The sequence below is a fragment of the Schistocerca piceifrons genome, chromosome 1 (genome assembly GCF_021461385.2).
Source record: "Schistocerca piceifrons isolate TAMUIC-IGC-003096 chromosome 1, iqSchPice1.1, whole genome shotgun sequence".
In the NCBI taxonomy this organism is placed as follows: domain Eukaryota; kingdom Metazoa; phylum Arthropoda; class Insecta; order Orthoptera; family Acrididae; genus Schistocerca; species Schistocerca piceifrons.
In genome coordinates, this window is record NC_060138.1 from 1,214,366,482 (window position 1) to 1,214,389,868 (window position 23,387).

Consider the following 23,387-nt stretch of genomic DNA (forward strand, 5'->3'; position numbering starts at 1 on the left):
GGAATGAAATAAATAGGAAGTGCAGGGAAGCTAAGGCAAAATGGCTGAATGAAAAGTGTGAAGAAATCGAAAACGAAATAATTGTCAGAAGGACTAATGAAGTATATAGGAGAGTCTAAACAACCTTTGCTGAAACTAAAAGCAGGAGTGGTACCATTACAAGAGTGCAATGGGAATTCCAATGTTAAATGCACAGGACAGAGCAGACATGTGGAAAGGATACGTTGATGGCCTCTATGAAAAAGAAGAAACAGGAGTCAATATAGAAGAGATAGGGATCCAACATTAGGATCAGAATTTAAATGAGCCCTGGAAGACTTAAAATCAAATAAGGCAGAAGGGGGTAGGCAAGACTTCATCAGAATTTATTAAATTATTGGTGTGCAGACCGTTATGAGTCTGGCGATATACCGTCTGACTTTTGGAAAAACATCACCCTCAGAATTCCAAAGATTGCGAGAGCTGACAAGTGTGAGAATTGTGGCACAATCAGCTTAAACAGCTCATGCATTCAAGTTGCTGACAAGAGTAATACACAGAAGAATGGAAAAGAGAATTGAGGATATAACCAACTCCGATTCCATCACAACTGTCGTGCACAGCGACCATACACTATAAGGAAGGGGAGGCACACGGCAATCAGTCACAATCCCAGTAGTCTTTATCATTCTTGCAAATCTAGATTTTGCTTATACCAGGTGTACCGGTATGAAATGAGCGTTAAGATACAAATGTGTCAATAGGGAACATTTGTTGTGAACGAGCCTTAATTTTTTGTTTTGTTTGGTTGGTATGACTTCTGTCGAAGATATTTAGTATACATCAAATGATGGAACAAACAACATCATATGTTTTCATCATGTTAACAATGTCGAATTTTGTACCAGAAAGTGATGATTTGCAGAAAGCATTAATTTTTTGTTTTCATTTGAAAAAAAGCGCTGCAGAGTCGCATCGAATGCTTGTCGAGGCACATGGTGATCATGCTCTATCAGAAGCAACATGCAAAAGATGGTTTCAATGGTTCAGAAATAATGATTTTGATGTAAGAAATGAAGAACGTGGAAGACTACCAAAAAAGTTGGAAGATGCCGAATTGCAAGCAATATTGGATGAAGATGATACTTTGAGCCAGAAGCAAATGGCAGTAATACAAAATGTTGCACAACAAACAATTTCTGACTGTTTGAAAGCTATGGAAAAAATCCAAAAGTGTGGAAAATTGGTGCCACATGAATTGAATTAAAGACTGATGGACAACTGAAAAACCCATTTGTCAAATTTAACTTCAAAGACAGGAAAGAAAATCAATTTTGCATCGAAGGGCGATGAAAAATGGATTTATTTTAAGAATCCTAAACGGAAAAAATCATGAGTTAATCTGGGACAACCATCAACATCGACTGCAAAACCAGATCGATTCGGCAAGAAGACAATGCTCTGTGTTTGGTGGGATCAGAAAGGTATGGTGTATCATTAGCTTCTAAAACCCAGTGAAATTGTGAACACTAATTGCTACAGACAACAAATGATCAATTTGAACTATGCAGTGATCGAAAAAAGACCAGAATGGGCCAGAAGACATGGTAAAGTAATTTTTTTACATGACAATGCACCTGCACACAAAGCAAAACTGTTTCAGGATACAATCAAAACACTTGGCTGGGAGCTCCTACCCCACCCACCGTATTCACCAGACTTGGCCCCTTCTGATTACCATTTGTTTTCATCAATGGGACACGCATTGGCTGAGGAACACTTCGATTCCTATGAAGAAGTCGAAAATTGGGTGTCTGATTGGATTGCTTCAAAAGACAAACATTTCTATTGGTGTGGTGTCCACAAATTGCCAGAAAGATGGTCAAAATGTATAGAAAGCAACGGTCAGTACTTTGAATAAAATGTTTTTACTTTTCAATTCAAAATTAGTGTTTCATTTTCACAAAAAAACGCTCATTTCATACCGATACACCTGGTAAATAGCCATCTCCAGTGCTAAAATGCAAGGAAATATTATAGAATCAAAATTTATTTACTTTACATAGAATAATAGGTAAACATCATGTTATTGAATAGTAGCAATCCACTCTGGTCAACATACCATTTTCGTTACAGTTCAACACACTCACGATAGTTCATGTAACCATATGTTATTACAAGTGCATAGGCAGGAGAACACTGAGGCAGTTGTTTACAGCAAATACGACTGACTTAGTTTACATCATGTTGTACAAATAATGTCCTCTATGATACAAAGTAACAGTGTTTTGTTTCAATACAGAACAAATCATGTGTGTACAGAAAGGAACATCCTGCCTGTGACGCCTGTTATGCGGGGTAGACAGGTAGAAGACTTGAGATCACGTTGAGAGATCAAACTTTGCTGCTCACCTGGTTGAGAGTGGACACACACCCTTTCCTCTCTGAGGCTGGGTGTCAAGTCATTGCACATGGCTGAGAAAGGCAGATACATTGATCTCCTAGGGAGATGGAGATGTACTGCCATCTGAAATCATCTGATATTCACCTGCTCAATGAGCAAATGTTGGCAAAGGGCAGTCGATTCTGAAGCTCTTCAATGATCTGCTTCAGGGCAAGAGACATCAGGACCCAGGAGGGAGCTACTAGGGGAATTCCGGCCTGGCTTTAAAAAGAAAACTCTTGGCATGATAGTATGTGAGAACATACTTTATTACTATTACTATTATTATAGGATTCCATTTTGTTGGTACTATCTGTTATATCCTAGCCAGTAATGCCACCCGAGCCCGCTGCCAAAAGGTTGGCAGCATCAAAGTCCGGACGCCGTCCGCATAAGCAGCGCCAGCGAGACAGGAAATCGCCGCAAGTCTGCGCGCGCCACCGCTGGCTTCTGGTTTCTTAAGCGCTGGAGTCGCGAGCGCTAGGACAGTTCTGGATTCGCCGCTCAGTTGTATACTCGCCACCAAATTGTGTACTTGCTAGTCAGTTGTGTGTTCATCGCAGCAGAGTAGTTGTTTGTCGTCAGCCAACGTTGACCTAGCCGCTCCGGCTCGAACTAGACAGATTTCTGTAGACACGGAGTTCACTACTGTGTTTCTGTATCTTCGTTAATAAAGATAAGTACCGACTTTTATTTAATCAGAGTGTTTGGGTTTTCATCTTTCTGTTCACTGTTCCAGCGGACCGGTCGGCCCGCTATTAAAAGTGTGGCGGTGACTTCGTAAGCCGTTTCTACAGCGAATTGCTTGTCGCTACGAACGCCGCCACAAAACTATCCAATGCTATATCTATTTTACCACGAAACAAATAAATCACTATTCAATTTTAGCTCAAAGGTAGGTATAACAGCAGTTTGATTTATCATCTTCCTGCAAACGGCCTAAAACAGTTGCAGGTACAAATTATGTTTATGTATGAAGTTCTACATCAGTAGAGCTCATTTGTAGGTTTTATTAAATGTGTCATTAAATCAGCTTTGTCATATTGCTCTTCATTATTTTACTACGATGTTAACAGATCTTCATAAAAAATGTTTGTAAGGACTTTATTTCTTTTATATTAAATATAATGTGGCTGACATGACCTAGTGATATGAATGACTGTGCTAGGTTTTAGCTTCTGACGAATTTATCTTGGCACCCATCTTCATTCCTTCACAACCTCAAAACCTTCTCTCCCTCCTCAACCCAGTGTGCCATCTTCCTAAATATTAGCCTCCTCCACTCTGATGGCTTCATCCAGATCTCTGTCCACATTAAACCCACCAACTACCAACAGTAGCTGCATTTTGACAGCTGTCATGGACTAATGGAATTGGAAAAGGTGAAGGTTCTTGTGGTAGGATGGGTGACAGCCTGAGACATCAACTATAATGGTAACCTCATTAGGTGGGGTACCAAGTGCCAGATGTGACTTTAGATGTGCGATTGGAGTTTTACAAGGGCAAAGAACAGTTTTTGGAATTGGCGAAGCTGAAATGAGCAGCGATTCGTGGTCGGACGGTCACGGAACAAAAGGAACAACTGTAAATTTATTAAAAAAGATCAAAAATAAGTAGGTAAAAGTTTACGGCTAAAGTGTTTTAACATATAGAGAGCTACATAGGTAGTTCAGAAAATGTTTCAAAGAAGCAGAATGTAGAGGGCGCACTCGAAAATAAGCACATTTGACCCCAAGTTGGTACACAAGACAGTAAGAAACACGCGCTACTGTAAATTTACACATGCAATCATACAATGGGATTGTAAATAAAAATGCGTGATTGGTTAACGTGAAGCTCAGCAGCACGAGTCAGTAGAGGAGAAAACATTAAGGAATTAGACTGAAAAGCAGTATCACAGAGAGCACAGAGTTTTGGCATGACACTATTTAATGTGGTGGTCCGCTACAACAGCAGGCGTTCAAACTGCACAACCACTGGTGGCTACTGTGTGTTTTGAAGGCAACTGCTGTAGAGGAGGTGGAAGTAGGGAAATATTAAGGAATAAAGATTGCAATGTGACGGTGCTATGTGAATTACATAGCAGTCAGAGAAACAGAAATACAACATAATCTTTGCGCAAGAGCCATGTTCAGTACCAGGAAAAATCCCCAATAAGATTACAACACTAGTCATAACAGAAGGGAATTGCCTGATGGCAGCAGTAATAGTACTCAAAAGGAGATTAAAAGTAATGAAAATCACTCAATTTGTATGATGAGCACACTAGAGTCACGAACTTATTCCAGTGGATAGCGGTTGGTATACTGTCTGAATGTACTTCCAAATACTGTGATGAAATATCCACACACATTGAAAAATTAAAGCATATTTGTCAGCCTTTTTATAGTAAGCTAGTTGTAATTAGTATTCACACAAACATTGTATCTGTTCTGTGTCACAGTGAGACACCAGATATGGAGGTCATCGAATGGAAGACGTGATTCTGCAGCTGCAGTTGCGTATGCATAATAATCTTTGTAATTTTCCTACCTGCTGAAACAGGGTGGGAACAAGTTCCAATACAGACAAACTTACAAGTGCACCAGCTAGTAGGTAATTCAACACTGGGAAGTCACCTCAGGAGAGAGCAATCATAAACTAATTAATGCTGCCTCACTGCCTCACCATGGAGGCTCAGGGAACAACATAGAACTCTCTCATTAAGACAGCAAGAAATTTCAGAAAAGAGGATTGGGAGCTTCTCTGCACAGAGAATATTTCCCCATCCTAACTGCAGCCAGGAGACAGTATTGATGAAAAAGCCACTGAATTATCGGACACTATACAGAAAGCAATACAGAAGGTTGTGCCACTGAAGAAACACGTTGATGCAGCACAAATGATACCTTGGAGAACAGAACTTACAGAGCTAAGAAGATAAGTTTGTAAGGCAGGAAGAATATTACAAAGACATAATTTAGACTGATGTAATACAGGCAACTAAAAGAGAGTATTTATCTGAGATAAGCTCTGTCAGACAAGCTAGCTGAGAGAGATTTGTTCTTGAAAAATTTGCAGTTGTTTCTTGGGGTATGCCCTATAAAATTATAACTAAGAAAACAAGAGCCCCCACTGTCCTGTCCACAATCAAGTCTGAAGGCCAAATGACAAAAAAATTGGAGTGGAGGGAACCAACTGAAGTTCTTTTTGAGTTTGTCTTACAGATGACAATGAAAACGAGGACACTGAATATCACAAAAAACAGAGAGCAGCTCGAAGAGCCATATGACAATACAGATGTTGTGTACTCATGTACCAATATAGAGGTTGCTGAAATCGCATGTGGTATGAAAGTAAATACAGCACCTGGTCACAATGGCATAGCGCCTGAGGCATACAATCATTACATCCCTAGAAAGTTCTTGCATGAGTAGATTAATTAAAGAACACATTACTCAGAGACACTTTCAAAAATGTTGGAAAATGGCAGAAGTATTCATTACAAAAAAGGAAGAAAATAAAGATCTTTCACTTACCAAATCATACCAGTCAACTAGTGTAATAAATGTACTGGGTAAGACTTTAGAAAAAATACTAATCAATACGTTCAGGAAGGGTAAATGTATTGAGGATGTAATTAATGAGGCGAAAGAATTACTATACGCTGGAGACACAAAATATGTAATAGGTATATTGACAGACATATCCGGGCCATTTGATAACTTATGGTAGCCTTCATTCTTTGAAAGACTAAGGGATACAGACTATCCAAGAACATTATACTGCTACTTACTGGATTACTGCATGCAAAGACCAACATGTGATGCTAGTAAGTCTCACATCAACAAGTTGAATAAATGTATTACAAAAGGATGCCCCCAATGCCCTGTTTGCAGTCCCGGATTCCAGGACATTAACTTAGAACTACTTTTCAATAGATTACGTCCTCAAGATCACAAAGTAGCGTGGAATTAATAGGAGTTGTTATATACTAATGATTTGTTACCTTTAGTGCATGCCAACAATCTGGACTGGATAGAAAATAAATGTAGTAAACTGCTTGGAATCTTGCATGAATGCTGCTCACAGGTGCGCCTGAAGGTAGCTCCACAAAAATTGTCGAACTTCTTACTTATAGGAAGTATTATTAGGGATCCCTCAAAGTAAATCGGGAGGTATTTCAAAGGTTTAACATCAACTGGTACTTAGGTGTACACCTGGACAACGCCCACACAGAAATTGTAGCAAGGGCAGGTAATGGTATGATGAATTAAATTATTAATACGGGGCAAATATGGTTTTGTTTGCCACTGAATGTAATGAGTTTGTACAACAAGTATATTAATTATATTTGTGGGCTTTGGTGCTGGTGTTTGGATGCACAGGTAAGACTGGTCAAAACTACTGCTGGAGTAAGGAAAGTACAGCGAGGAATTCTACTACCATACTGCAGAGCTTTGAGTACCATACCTACAGACATTCTAACTAAATTAATGGGCATTATGTCCTCCAGATCTATAAATATGAAAAATAGCCGCTAAATTGGCTGAGAAAGAAACAATACTAAAAAATACACGAGATTCCCATAGAATCATCAACAAATCCAATAGTAATAAAGAATTCAAAATTTGCAGACTAGCATCAGAGATGGAATTCACCAGACACAGAAAGGAGAACATTTAATTTCTTCCTGAAGCAGATGAAAGGCTTCAGATCACACATTTTGAGCCCAGCAGGAGACTGGTCAACTACCTTTCTAAACATGGGCCATAACCTACATATATGAATAGAAATGGTTAAAGACAATGACCAGCTGTGACTATGGCAAAATTGGGACACATCATCATGTCCTATGGAAAAGTCCCATAGTTGAAGATATAGCAAGGACTGCTAGGCAGGCTTTAAGAGGTAAAAATGTTTATTAGATAATTACAGTAAAACAGGAATTTGATACCGTAAATCTTGAAGCTGATGCTGTATCTGAAAAGGGGTGGGCAAGTTGCAACTGTAGCCAACAGAAGCCAGAACAGATGATCATAGGTAAACAATCACATGGTCAAAAGTGTATCCAAGGAGACAGAGAAGAATCAATGACACATAGGTATGCTCTGATCTGTCACCATTCTGTCTAGTGGCAGCATAATATTGCAGGCCACGATGAAGTGGCCAATTTGTTACGGGACGTACATGGTGTGTTCAATAAGTAATGCAAAACTTTTTCCTTCCTTGTGGAATATTCCCACTTCGACCCCACAGTTTCATAAAGTTCCGATAGATGGTTGCACTATACTTTTTTTCTTTCTTTTGCTTGTGCCTTTTGTCCCATGGAGACGCAGGGTTGGCATGGTTAATCGGATGTGGCAATGTTAGTTTAAGGGGATGGCCGGATGCCCTTCCTGCCACCACCCCATACTCCCCGGGAAGGAATTAGTGTGCCCCAACTGTCTGCGACGAGTGTAATCCATGGAATAGTGCGGAAGTGTTCAGATGTCTGCAAGCCGTGTAACTGAGGCGGAACATGGGGACCAGCCCGTTATTCACCTAGGGGGATGTGGAAAACCGCCTAAAAACCACATCCAGGCAGGCCGGCACACCGGCCCTCGTCGTTAATCCACCGGGCAGATTCGATCCAGGGCTAGCGCGCTTATCCAAATCCAGGATGCAGCTCGTTAGTGCTCTTGGCTAACCTGGCAGGTTTGGTGGCACTATACGTAGCCTCCATAATGGTGCCTGTAATGGAGTTGTATTCCATGCAAGGAGCTGCTGTCGAGCTTCTTTTCGGAGAAAACCAGAGCATTGTAGACATTCATATGCACTTGTAGAAGGTCTACAGAGACTTGGCAGTGAACAAAGGCACAGTGAGTCACTGGGTAAGCCGCCTGTAATGATCGCAAAGGGGTTGCACAAACCTGTCTGATCTCCCTCATGTACACAGGTGGCTCACAGCTATGACTGCTCCGATGTTGGAATGTAATGACACACTGGTTCGAAGTGATCAATGGATCAGAAGAAACTTCTCCTCCACGACAATGCAAGTCAGCGCACCTGATAAGAGCTCATGAAACTTTATTTGACTGTTCTGCCTCATTCACCCTACAGCCCGGACCTCACACCTCCCGACTTCCATCTATCTGGTCCAATGAAGGATGCATGGGAAGTAATACATGGAGGTTATTGATGCAGCAAGACATGACTCTTACGTCGACCAGCGGAGTGCTATCTTGCGGGCGTACAGGCCCTCCTAGAAACATTGTCTGATGCTTTTAGGACTTTTTATTGTAGCAGTAGTACATGATTTTTGTAATAGTAATAGGCACAATTACTGCTATAAATTAATCAAGATAATCTGAAATAATGAAAACCTACAGCTCTTTTTCTGTCACAGTAAAGGAAGACCCGAATAAGGGTGGATGATGACGCCACAAGAAGATGATAGGTAGCCATCTAAATGTTAGAGAAGTGATAGTAGAAGAAAAAAGATAAAGACAGGAAAAAAATAGTATTACAGACAATGTAAACTTAATTCATGCAAAACAAGTAGATCATGAAAATTCATGCACATTTTATTCTATATGTAATGGTAAACTGTTGTAAGCAAGAAAGTAGGCTATAATAAATAAATACATAATGGACACCGAGTTGTTGATCATTAAAGAGAGACAGTAACAAACGTATAAGGGCAAGGGAAGGACGAGAGCCAAATCGGCAAATGTATAACAAGGATGGAAATTCATTGCTAGAGCAATACATATGTTGTTTTGGTCTTCAGTCCTGAGACTGGTTTGATGCAGCTCTCCATGCTACTCTATCCTGTGCAAGCTTCTTCATCTCCCAGTAACTACTGCAACCTACATCCTTCTGAATCTGCTTTGTGTATTCATCTCTTGGTCTCCCTCTATGATTTTTGCCCTCCACGCTACCCTCCAATACTAAATTGGTGATCCCTTCATGCCTCAGAACATGTCCTACCAACCGATCCCTTCTTCTGGTCAACTTGTGCCACAAACTTCTCTTCTCCCCAATCCTATTCAGTACCTCCTCATTAGTTATGTGATCTACCCATCTAATCTTCAGCATTCTTCTGTAGCACCACATTTGAAAAGCTTCTATTCTCTTCTTGTCCAAACTATTTATCGTCCATGTTTCACTTCCATACATGGCTACACTCCATACAAATACTTTCAGAAACGACTTCCTGACACTTAAATCTATACTCAATGGTAACAAATTTCTCTTCTTCAGAAATGCCTTCCTTGCCATTGCCAGTCTACATTTTATATTCTCTCTTCTTCGACAATCATCAATTATTTTGCTCCCCAAATAGCAAAACTCCTTTACTACTTTAAGTGTCTCATTTCCTAATCTAATTCCCTCAGCATCACCTGACTTAATTCGACTACATTCCATTATCCTCGTTTTGCTTTTGTTGATGTTCATCTTATATCCTCCTTTCAAGACACTATCCGTTCCGTTCAACTGCTCTTCCAAGTCCTTTCCTGTCTCTGACAGAATTACAATGTCATCGGCCAACCTCAAAGTTTTTATTTCTTCTCCATGGATCTTAATACCTACTCCGAATTTTTCTCTTGTTTCCTTCACTGCTTGCTCAATATACAGATTGAATAACATCGGGGAGAGGCTACAACCCTGTCTCACTCCCTTCCCAACCACTGCTTCCCTTTCATGTCCCTCAACTCTTATAACTGTCATCTGGTTCCTATACAAATTGTAAATAGCCTTTCGCTCCCTGTATTTTACCCCAGCCACCTTCAGAATTTGAAAGAGAGTATTCCAGTCAACATTGTCAAAAGCTTTCTCTAAGTCTACAAATGCTAGAAACGTAGGTTTGCCTTTCCTTAATCTAGCTTCTAAGATAAGTCGTAGGATCAGTATTACCTCACGTGTTCCAATATTTCTACGGAATCCAAACTGATCTTCCCCGATGTCAGTTTCTACTAGTTTTTCCATTCGTCTGTAAAGAATTCGGGTTAGTATTTTGCAGCCGTGACTTATAGCAGTACATAAAAGAAGCAAAAGGCAACCACTCACTTATGGCAGATGAATGAGTGCTACGCAGAAACACACAACAGGAAACAGCATTCATACTAGCTTTCGAGCACTAGCTGTTTTTCTAGAAAAAAATACACACAATCACATATGTAACTCACAGACACCCAAACACACTGAGAACACAGCACAGGCACATCCCAGTAGTTTGACATGATCTCAAGCATCTCCTCATGGACTTTGGTCCATCCCAAAACCTGTCTTCCGAATCCATCTCCTTCCTCACGCGAGCAACCTCCCCCATTTCCTATCTTTTACCTAGTCCCCAAACTTCACAAACCCAATCCCACTGATCTCCCTATTGGTCTTCCCATTGTGGCTGGTAAAATGCTCGAACAGAATGAGCCTCTGCCTTTGCTGACAAACACCTCCAAACTATTGTCCGCAACCTCCCATCATATATTCAACACATTGCTCACTTCCTTCACTGCGACCCCACAGTTCCTGCTCCATTACCACCAGGCTCCTTGTTGATCAGTAAGGATACAGCATCTTTGTTTGCCAACAGTCCCCATGCCCACGGTCTTGTGGCCACGGAACACATTTCTGGACGTCGTCCTAATACTAAAAGCACTACTTCTTCCTTAAATCATCCCATCCAACCATAATTATTTCATATTTGAAGGCCAAATTTACTAACAAATCTGTGGTCCTGCCTTAGGTATTCACATGGCACCATCCTATGTCAACTTACTTATGGGTCATTTGGAGATATTCTTCCTAACAAGTCAACACCTAAAACCTCTCGCATGTTCCAGATTCACTGATGACATATTCACAATCCGGATACACGGCAAGGACAACTTTTGTTCTTTGCACCTTAACTTCCACACCTATTCTCAGATCCACTTCACCTGGTCCTTTCTATCTCACGGAGCCACCTTCCTATGTGTCGACCTCCACCTCTCAGATGGCTTCAAAATACGTCTGTCCATATCGAGTACATCAATGAACAATAGTACCTCCACTTTGACAGCTGCCATCTGTTTTATGTCTAAAAGCCTCTTCCTTACAGCCTCACCATCTGTAGATGCCGATCTGCAGTGGGAAGCAGGAGTCGTCGAAATATACCGACATCGTCATCAGAAGCTTTACTGACAGACAATACCATATCTAGCTCACCCATAAACAAATCCCTCATGGCACCTGCACCTATGATGCCAGCACAGCCGTAAACAGCCACTGACCACCACTACTCTGATCACCCAGTATCAAGCTGGCCCAGAAAAGTTCAACCATATCCTCCACAAGGGCTTTGATCATCTCTCATTGTGCCCCAAGATGAGAGATATCCTACGCACAGCCCCCAAAGTAGTTTTCTGCGGCTCACCCAATCTACTTAATAGCCCTGTCCATTCCTATTCCACTCCTACTTCAACCCTGCACTCCACAGGTCATTCCCTGACGGTCAGACCAGCTGCAAGATCTGTCACCATACATCCGTCCACTGCCTTCCAACACGGTCCAGTCACAGGTATTTCCAACCCGATAAAAAATAGGGTCCAATAAAAGATAGGTTTAGTCTGTTGTCATAAAGCACCTGTACCACTAGTTATTTATTATTTGTGAATAAGCACTTAGATTTGGGAGTATACCCTCGTCTGTGTGCCAATTTGTCTCATTCTCTTCCTGTGGGCTGGCTTTCTCTCTTCAGTTCATGTTGTTCCAGTCTACTACTTTGGTTATTTCCTCTTAATCAGCTTGCCATTTGTGATATCTGGACCTGAATATTTTGTAGTTCTAGACATTTTCTGAAGTAACTGCTGCCAATTTCAAATCAAGTTTTGATCTCGCCATCCCTTTTCATCGTGTCAGTTTTTGCTTCACTGGTGCTGTCACAAAAATAGACTATTTGTTTCGTATGTTTGTCTAGGTTAACTCTTTTAATGTGTCCGTACAATCTTAACCTGCATTTTCAAATGACACGGTGAAAGTTTTCGAATTTCCTAATCGTTCTAAGGCAATACTGCTTGTCTACAAGTTTTGAATCTTCAAATTTTCTTATGAATTTGTGTGACTTCTCCTCAGTGTTGTCAATGTCTGTTTCCCTCTTCAAAATTAATGTTTCTGATGCACAGAGGCATTCTGGTTTAATTACTGCACTGTAATGTCTTAGTTTTGAATGTTTGGAGTACATTTCTTATTGTAGATATTTTGGGTAAGTTGGTATGCAGTTTTGATTCCATTTTCCTGAATGATTTCACCAAGATATTTAAATTTTGGTCATTGTTTGATTTTGTCTATGAATTTTGGTGCTCATTTGTTGCAAATCATGTACTCTGCCTTTTCAAAAGATATGTGGAGACCAACTTTTTCTGCAGTTTCATTCATGTGTTCAATCTGCTTTTGGGCTGATGAACTGCCATGAGTTAATATTGCTTAACTGCGTGCAAATTGTAGGCAATTTATAGATAACTCGCCCCTGTCTAAAGTGAGTGAGTGGTCAATTTTGAGGACTGGTTTTTGTTTGTGCCATTCTTGTATCACTTTCTCCAGCACACAGTTGAAAAGTTACAGAGGCAGTCTATCTCCTTGTCATATTCCTATTTTGATTCTGAAAGGATCTAAGATTAAATTTAGTCTTGGACTCTGTATCTGTCAGTGCCTGTTTCATGTTTGCAAATGTTCTCAGGTCTAATGATTTTTAAGATTTAGTCTGCCCATCAACAATGCACAGGTGGGCTTGGTAGTGGAAGACAATACATATAAAGCAGACACACATATTTTGTTATAGTCCTAGTCCCACATAAATTTTCAATCTCTAAAGAGGGTTCACTTCTCCTTATGTTAACAGGAGGATTCCATTTTCCTTTTGGCGAACAGTTACAACTTAATATTATTTGGAAGTAGCTGTACATGGGCATAGGAACGGGGAAGGGGAACTGTGGAAAACAATCGTGTCACAATAGTCCACAGAGAGAATCCTGGCTATCTCTGACTGAGCTCTATTATTTGTCTTAACTTTAAGAGTCAGCAACTGCATATTTCAATAACTAATTTTTTTAAAATTTTCTTTTTCTTTTTCTTTTTGAGAATCTGCTTACACGTCTGCTATAGATAAAATACAGTTTGTGAAGTAATGAATGTTATCTATCTAGTGGTATCCTGTTCCTCATGCGTTGTTTAATGTTCCTTCTGACCTTTTTTTGCTTGTTACTCTGCAGCAAACAAAATGTTATTCATGTTACTTTGACTGAAATATGTTGTTTGTCTAAATTTGCCCTAGTTCTCTTAAATAAACAAACATTTTCCCCAAATCAAACTTATCGACAGTATTGGCACAATGAGAAATCATTGCATAGAAATAATTTATACCTTGCAAGACTAGCACACAACAAAAAAGTAGGAAACGTACTACTCTGCGATCCTCTTCTGATTTTGTCAAATTCTGCGCCAAATATATGATCTTCTGTGAGCTGATTGAAAGGTGCAGGATCTTCAAAGGGATTCCAGTCAGCAATGTCTGCTGACAGTGATCTACCACCATGGGTAAGAGTATTGGCAAGTTCTCCCTAGAAAGAAAAGAAAATCACTTACCGGTAACACAATGACAAATTACTGCTTACAAAAGTAGGCAAATGTATTCAACATATCTAAGAATAAAAAAGTGTTAGCATATCCACAACAAATCATTATCAGTTCTGAGAACTCTACTAGTTCCAACTATGGTTTCTGCAAGTTTACCTTTAATCATTTCACATTTCAAATACATAATTCACTATAATGTGTAGGTATTCAAAAATGTAAGGAGGTTCATCAGTCTGTTAATGTCTATAGTGGCAACTCCTGCACCTTACATGAAACAACGACACTGTGACGTGTGTGTGTGTGTGTGTGTGTGTGTGTGTGTGTGTGTGTGTGTGTGTCTAAGTAATGTCTACAGGCACACATTCCTGTTCATTGCCAAGTTGCCAGCCATCCACCTACCAGCATAAAGGACCTTTTGCTACTGTTAGGGAATTTAATTTTTGGCGAAGTTTACTTTTTCTGAGACTTTATTAAACAGCAACAGTCACCGCATGATATGATTGTCCATTTCAGCCATCTGCAGGTCACACATATGGCACTCACAAACTCTTGATATACAGTGAGTGAGTTTCATGTTCCATGGACCATTAGCACAACAAATCATAATTATGTGGAACAAGTCTCTTTACATTAACATCATATATTAACTTGTAAACATGATTACATGCTGAACATTTGTTAGTTATTTTAATAATAATAATTTATTATTATTATTATTATTATTAAAAATATACAGATGTGATCTTGTTATTCCTACCCACCAACTTTTACACATTACAATAACATTAATTAAACTAGGGAATGCAAGGAATTGTCAAGCAGAAACTTTTCAATTTGTTTTAAAATAGACTCTTTTTTCTGTGAGACATTTTATATCACTGGGTAAGTTATCAAACATTTTAGTTACAGCATTGTACCACTCTTTTTCTGGTAAAGACAACCTTAATGTGGAGTAAAGACTTCTGGTATTGTAATTACATACATCACTGTTACTTTCGAACTGCAGTGAATTATTTACAACAAACTTCCTGAGGTAATAAATATCATGTGGAGCAGTAATCAGCATGTCAAACTCCTTAAATAGATATCTGCAACATAATTGTGAGTGAGCTCCACATATTATTCTTATAGCATGTTTTTGAGCAATAAAGACTTTCTTTTTGAAAGATGAGTAACCCCAGAACATTATTCCATACATCATCAATAAATGAAAATATGCAAAATGTCAACTTACGGATATGTCTCTCCTCGAGATCTGCAATGGTTCTAAGTGCAAATGTGGCTTCACTAAATTGTTGTTGGAGTTCCAAAATGTGTTTTTTCAAATTGAAATTCTCATCAACATGGAGACCTAAGAGTTTTGAAGTTTCCATGTTATGTATTATTTTCTTACTACGCATGATTTTTATCACTGGTGTAGTACCCCTAGATGTGCAGAAGTGAATATGCTGTGGTTTGTTTTTTAAAAAATTGAGGGCAACATCATTAGCAGAAAACCATTCAACTATGCTTTTAAGAACACTGATTACCATTACAATACTTGAGTCATACGCAAAAAAGAACTAATCCTGCCTGTTGTATATTAGACAGAAGATTGCGTACATATATGAGGAACAATAGTGGATTGAAGATTAAGCCTTTGTGAACCCCATACGTGATTTATTACCAGTCAGCATAATGTCTGTGGACTACACTGGTTGAATTACTTAGCACAACTTCCTGCATTCTTTTAGTTATGTATGATATATCCATTAGTCAGCTATACCACCAATCCCATGAAAAAACTCTTGTTTATTTCAAATATTGTGATCCACATAGTCAAGTTACTTACATAGGTCACAGGAAATACCAACGAGTGCTATTTTGTCATTTAATGCTTGTAAAATCTGGTGAGTGAACTGTAAAATTGCATTTTCTGTAGAGCAACTCTTCTAAAATTCAAACTGTGGTTTGCTGAGGATACTATTGTTGCTCAGGCGAGATATATCATCTCCTCAAAAATTTTGAAAAATGAAGTAAGGGAGTGAAACAGGTCAGTAGTTATTGATATCTCTTCTATTACCTTTCTTAAAGATGGGTTTAACAAAGGCATATTTCAGTCTCCCTGGAAAAGTCTCGAGTTAGTGGCACAATACATATTTTAGATATGTCTGGGGCTATTATTTGGAAACAGATTTTTAGTACTCTATTGGAAACACCTTCAAATACAGATAAACCTTTATTTTTGAGGGAATATATAATTTTTTTTAATTTCAGAAGGAGAAGTTTGTGATACATACATATGATTAAATTTTTTGAGAGTATCTTTTTCCAGTATACTACCTTGATTTCTTTTTTAACCATTTGTCTCTATACTTTCTACCTTATTTGAGAAATGATTATTAAATATATCTGTGACTCATCATTTACAGACCTTCCATTCAATTAAATAGTAATGTTATCCAGTTGTGCGGCTGGTTGTCCTGTCTCTCGTTTCACCACATTCCATATTACAGCCTTAATCTTATTATCGAAATTACTGGTGTCAGACATCCTGTGCATGTTTCTTGATTTTTTTAATAACTTTTCTTAGCAACTTTGAGTAGTTTTTGTAGTGTGCAACTACTGCAAGACCTCTTCTGGTTCTTCCCAACAGATACGTTTCCTTCTCCCATTCACAAGAAACTTTAATCCTTCTAAAGATTTTTCTTTTATACGGCTGTTTAATGTCCTTTCTGATAAGCTTATGTGGAAAGCTGTGTTCAAAAAATGATTTCAAATTATCATGGAACAGATTAAATTTTATGTAAGCGTTTGGCTCATTATAAGTTTCATTCCAGGTCATCTCTTGTAAATTATTCTGAAAACATTATTACCGGAGCTATTAGTTATTCTACCTGATTTCCACTGAAGAGTATCAATACTGTAAGGCACTATCTATCCTATTTATGACAACTAACTGTGCATTATGATCAGAGACACCCCCTGTTCCTGTATTAACAGTTATTTTCTTGCTTTGAGTTTCTCCAAAGAAAACATTATTAATTAGGGTCCTACTGCTTTTATCCATCCTTGTTGGGAAGTTAATAACTGAGATGAAGTTGTAGGATCCAAATAAGGTTTCCAGATAATTTTTGCTATCAGAATACCTTAGAAACTCTACACTGAAGCCACCACAGGTTATTAACTGTTTGCTGCTGTCTGACAGATTGCATATTAAGGAAACCAAATTCCTCATAAGCAGTTCAAAAATTCTCAGTGAGGATATATATACATTTATACGGAATAGAGCATGGGGAAATAAACAGAAGGGATGGTTGGGAATTCATGACTTCCAGCTGGACAGGGCAGTGTAGTAATGCAACAGTGAAAGTTGAAAATTTGTGACGGCTATGTCTCAAACCCAAATTTATAGTTCACATGAGCAGCTGCGTTAACCGCTTTGGTCATTCGGCACGTGGCCCCTGACCAACTGAAATTTACAACTCATTGTATGCTGCAATGCAGTGTCCCTCGTCCACTAACCCCTTACTTGCAAATTATTGATCCCCCATATGAATTCGGAAGATTAGATGGGTAGATCACATAACTAATGAGGAGGTATTGAATAGGATGGGGGAAAAGAGAAGATTGCGGCACAACTTTACTAGAAGAAGGGATCAGTTGGTAGGACATGTTCCGAGGCATCAAGGGATCACAAATTTAGTATTGGAGGGCAGTGTGGAGGATAAAAATCGTAGAAGGAGACCAAGAGATAAATACACTAAACAGATTCAGAAGGATGTAGGTTGCAGTAGGTACTGGGAGAAGAATCTTGCACAGGATAGAGTAGCATGTAGAGCTGCATCAAACCAGTCTCAGGACTGAAGACCACCACAACAACAACAATGAATTCGGATGATATTAGTGCATCCGCACAAAGACAAATGTCAAGGAGCCATCACACTCTTGCAGAAATGTATACAGGGAGGTGTTAAAAGTCACGTGATACCACTTATACCACATCAGACCTTTTTTCACCTGGAACAGTGCAGCTACTCTGTGTGGCATGGACTCACCAAGTCATTGGAAGTCCCCTACAGAAATACAGACCCATGCTGCCTCTACAACCATCCATGATTATGGAAGTGTAGCCAGCGTAGGATTCTGTGCATGAACTGACCTCTCGATTACATCCCATAAATGTTCGGTAAGATTCATGTTGGGTAATCTGAGGGGTCAAATCATTCGATAGATTTGTCCACAATGTTAATCAAACCAGTCACAAACAAATGTCGCCCAGTGGCACAGCGCATTGTTATGCATAAAAAATTCCTTTGTTACTTGGGAATATGAAGTCCATGAATGGCTGCAAGTAGCCAAACATAACTGAAGACCCAATCAATTCCATGTGACAACAGCCCACACCATTACGGAGCCACCACCAGCTTGCACAGTGTCTTGTGGACAACCAGGGTCCAAGGCTTTGTGGGGTCTGCACCATACTTTAACCCTACCGTCAGCTCTTACTAACTGAAACAGGGACTCAACTGACCAGGGCGAGGTTTTCCAGTTATCTAGGGTCCAACCGGTATGGTCACAATCCCATGAGAGGTGCTGCAGGCATACTTGCATTGGCCATGTACACTCACATTGGCTGGCTGCTGCCGTAGCCCACTAACGTCAAATTTCAACATACTATCGTAATGCGTACATTCATTGTACATCCCAGAATGATTTCTGTGGTTATTTCAAACAGTATTTTATTGTCTGTCAGCACTGACAACTCTACACAAATGCCGCTGCTCTCGGTATTTAAGAGAAGGCTGCTGGCCACTACATTATGCGCAGTGAGAGGTAATGCCTGAGATTTGATGTTCTAGGCACACTCTTGACACTGTGAATCTTGGCATATTGAATTCCCTAACGATATCCGAAACGGAATGTCCCACGCATCTAGCTACAACTATCGTTCCATATTCAAAGCCTGTTAATCCTAGTCGGATGGTCATTAATAATGTCGGACACCTTTTCACACGATTCACCTGAGTACAAATGACAGCTCGCCAATGCTCTACCCTTTTTATCTTAGGTGCATAGCACTACCGCCAAATGCATATGTGCACATTGCTATCCCATGACTTTTGTCACCTCAGTACATATTTGGGTGGTATCTGTCCTGTTTGATATGTCCTCTGATGGACATCACTAATACCGACCCTAAAATTACAGGTTTGTTTTACTAACACATTCATATTAATTCATGTTTTTTCTACATTTAGAGCTAGTTGCCACTCATTACATGAACAAGAAATTTTTTCTGAGTCACCTTGTATCATCCTACAGTTACTGAACTTCAACACCTTCCTACACACCACGGCATCATCAGTAAACAACCTCAGACTGCTGCCCAACCTGTCCACCACATAATTTATGTATATGTGAGGTCTATTCAAAAAATTCTGGAAAATTCATATTTTGCGCCAATAGTGAGTTGGAGTGAAATACGGTTGGCATCCCTGCACACACCTGTGTTTAATGTGTAACTGTGAAGTTTCACTGTTGTAGGTCTGTTAGTTATTGTTCAGTGCTGTGTTAAGTAGAATGCTGAGTTGCACAGGTAGCAAATTTTGAGATGGCAGAGTTAAAGGAGCAATGCATCTGCATTAAATTTTGCTTTAGGCTCAAGTAAACCTTTACACAGACACACCAAATGATGCAATAAGCCAACGGTGATGAGTGCTTAAGTCGTACTCAGTGTTACAAATGGTTCACATGGTTTAAAAAAGGCCAGACGAAAATTAAATATGACCTTCGTTCAAGACATCATTCGACATCTACCAACGACACTCATGTTAGGAATATCAACGAAATTGTGTGTGCCAATCGAAGACTGACTCTTTGAGAGATTCCACAACAAAGTAACATTTCACTTGGATCATGTCATGAAATGTTGACACAGCATCTTGAACTGCATTGTGTTGCCATCAAGTTCGCGTCCCACAGCTCATGAATAAAGAACAGTAGACCTTCGCCTTGGAATCTGTGAAGAGCTTTTGGATCATGCAAATGAGAACGAGACATTCCTAAAGAGAATCATAAGTGATGATGGGATGTGGGTCTATTGTTACGATGCTGAGACCAAAGTTCAATCTTCACATTGGGTAAGGAAAGGTTCTCCAAGACCAAAACGAGCTCATCAGGTCATGTCAAATGTCAAAGCCACGGTGATAGTTTCCTTTGACTTTGAAGGATTAGTTCATCATAAATTCTCGCCACAACGACAAATTGTTAATCAACGGTACTGTTGGGACATGTTACAACACCTGTGAGGAAGGTAAGTGTAGAAAAATTTTGTGGACAAAGCTCCAGAATTTTTTGAACAGGCCTCATGAAAAATAATAGCGGTCCTATCACATTCCCCTGGGGTATTCTTGACAATAACCTTGTCTCTGATGAACACTCGCCATAGAGAACAACATACGGGATTCTATTACTTAAAAAGTCTTTGAGCCACTCGCGTACCTGTGGAACCTATTCCATATGCTCACACCTTCATTAGCCGTTTGCTCTGGGGCACTGCGTCAAATGCTTTTCGGAAATCTACAAATACAAATTCTCCCTGTAGTCCTTCATCCATAGTTCACATTATGTCACGTGAGAAAACGACAAGCTAAGATTCAAACATGTGATGCTGTCTAAAACAGTGCCAACTCATAGTCCTGAGTTTTTTTACCAATGCTGCAGAGTATTCTTTATAAAACTGAATTGGGTTTCCAGCCAGACTGGCGACTTATTTCTTTTCAACTCTTACGTTGTTTCTTTATGCCAGGAATCCTAATCATTATGTTGTCCAAATGGGGACTCCGTGCAACTGTCAAAACAAAGATGTGTGTGTACAATTCTCCTGCGTGAACAATATCTTAAATGAAAAATTTAAAACTTCGGCTTTCATTTTGCTGTCTTCTAATGGCACACCAGACTGGTAAACAAGTGACTGGATGGAAGGCTTAGACCTACATAGTGATTCTGCAAAGGATCAGAGTTTTCTAAGGTTATTAGCCAGATCTTTTGCCAAGGTATGACAGTGGAAGTTTTATGGTTTAGATCTTTTAACAGACACAAGAATCTTTACTAACCTTTGTCTGTCGTCATTTGTGAATTCTCTTTTGAAATGCGAGTGCAAATGCCTTTGCTTTCTCAACATTTTCAAACATTGTTGCTAAATCATGGTGGGTTATGCATAACTTTTCTATTCCTGTTGATATGTGGGGCTAAGGTTGGCACAAGATGTCGATCCTTTCAGAGTTCTCTAAATTTTTCATACATGAAGATCTTCAACCTTATTACTTAAACCTCTAATATTTTGATGAATTCTTCTCAGGTTATCAACAGAGTGGTGGCGTCGTCTTGTCGCAACAAGACGACGGCACCACTCGGCTGATAATCTGAGAAGAATTCATCAGTGGAATACGCCGAGAAAGACTGAAATCACTAATATTTTGATGAAATACTGTCTGAATCCTAATTCTAACTGAATGAAGGTACCTCTCTGACACCAGTAACCACAGTGCTTAGCGTGATGTTGCCGCCCCCCCCCCCCCCCCCCAAATCATTTTCAGAAAGAAGCTCAGCCAACCAATCTTTCCATCTCCTATTCAGATGAAGAGCATGTCCAGCATATCCCCAGTCCTCTATCGCAGCAACATGCACAGCACTCATATGAGATTTCATTTCAGTCACCAGCAGCCTCCTCAACTCAGTTTAACAAGGCTCACAGCAGTAGGAACCCAGGGCTGGTAATAGCACTGCAGAATCTCCACAAAACTAACATTTGTGTGTGTAGTTGTGACTCCTATTTCTTCCAGGTCACCCGTGATGCTGTAACTACTGTTCTTTGCCAGGCTGTTCCCCATTGAAATCATCATACTGTAATGCTTCGTCACAGGCACACTTGTATACAAAACTGATCATGGACCTAGCATTCATTAACAGTGGCATCTAGCAAAAACATCCATAACTATAAGCATTAAAAATTTTGCTTCCCGGTAAAGGTACATCAAAAACACAATTACTACATGTACGTATCAATTATGGGATATAAGCATAAAAATAAAATCTACAATCATTGAAAATTAAGGTACTCATCAGAAGCTTTAAAAATGCTGCCTATGTTCAGACAGTCTAGTATCTAAAGTGTCATCTGCCCTGAGCAAAGTTCCAATAAAAAACAGGAAATCTTATAAAGACCTTGGTACCAAACCATCAGATTTATTCTCTTACTGGCAAGATGAAGAGGTCTATTTGACTAGATGTATAAAAACAGATATATTATAGTGTTCAAATGTAGAGAAATTAGAACACACTGATCGAATGACAATGACATTGGAAAGATAGTGAAGTGCGCGTAAATCATTACATATGAGGATGATTTCAAAAGTTCTCTGAACGGAATAAGGAAAAAAAATTACTTACATCACTGAAACTTTTTTTTTATTTTTCAATGTAGTCTCCTTACAGATTAATGCACTTAGTCCAACTATGTTCCGTTGCCTTGTTCCCACTTCACTTCAAAAATGAGTTTCCTCCAGGCCTACAAAATAGTTGCCAACTCCGGCTATCAATTCTTCGTTTGAAGTGAATCTTTGTTCACCAAGAAAAATTTTCAGTTTTGGGATGAGATGGAAGTCTGATGGAGCAATATCAGGTCAATATGGTGGGTGTGGCAACAATTCATACCTTAATTTGTGTAATTTTGCCACGACAATGACGTGTGTGGGTATGCATTGTCTTGATGGAAGGTGACTTTCTTCCTTGTTAAACCTGGCTTTTTTTCACGTATCTTTTGTTGCAATTTGTCCAGGAGGTTAGCATAGTATTCTCCAGTAACTGTTTGCCCAGTGGGGAGATAATCTATGAACAGAATACCCTTCGCATCCCAGAACACTGATGCCATGACCTTTCTCGCCAAAGGAATAGTCTTTGCTTTCTTTGGTGGCGGAGAATCAGCATGTTTCCATTGCTTTGACTGTTGATTTATCTCTGGGGTACAGTAGTGCACCCAAGTTTCACCTGTGGTCACAAACCAGAGCAAAAAATCTTGTTCGTTTATCCTAAAACAGGCCAAACATTGTTTCGTTATGTCCATTCCTGTGCGTTTTTGATCCAGAGTCGAGAGTTGCGGCACCCATCTAGCAGATAATTTTTTTCCATTTCTAATTCTTCAGTTAAAATGTGATATACCCTTTCAGATGACATGTGGATAGTGTGAGCAATTTCATGCACTTTCAATCCTCCATGACTATTTTGTGCACTTTTGCAATGATTTCTGGAGTAGACACACACCTTGGCCAATCACTGTGCAGACCTTCATCTAAGCTCTCCCAACCAAATTTAAATGCATTTGTCCACTTGGCAACAGTTGAATATG

At 39.5% G+C, this 23,387-nt stretch overlaps 1 protein-coding gene across 1 annotated transcript in view; it reads right to left on the reverse strand.

The window, feature by feature from the left end:
* LOC124781787 overlaps nucleotides 1–23,387 on the reverse strand; it is a 241,900-nt gene that overhangs the window by 98,826 nt on the left and 119,687 nt on the right. Inside the window, 1 exon segment of the mRNA XM_047253889.1 lies at nucleotides 13,827–13,983. Within this exon segment, the coding sequence (XP_047109845.1) occupies nucleotides 13,827–13,983 (157 nt within the window).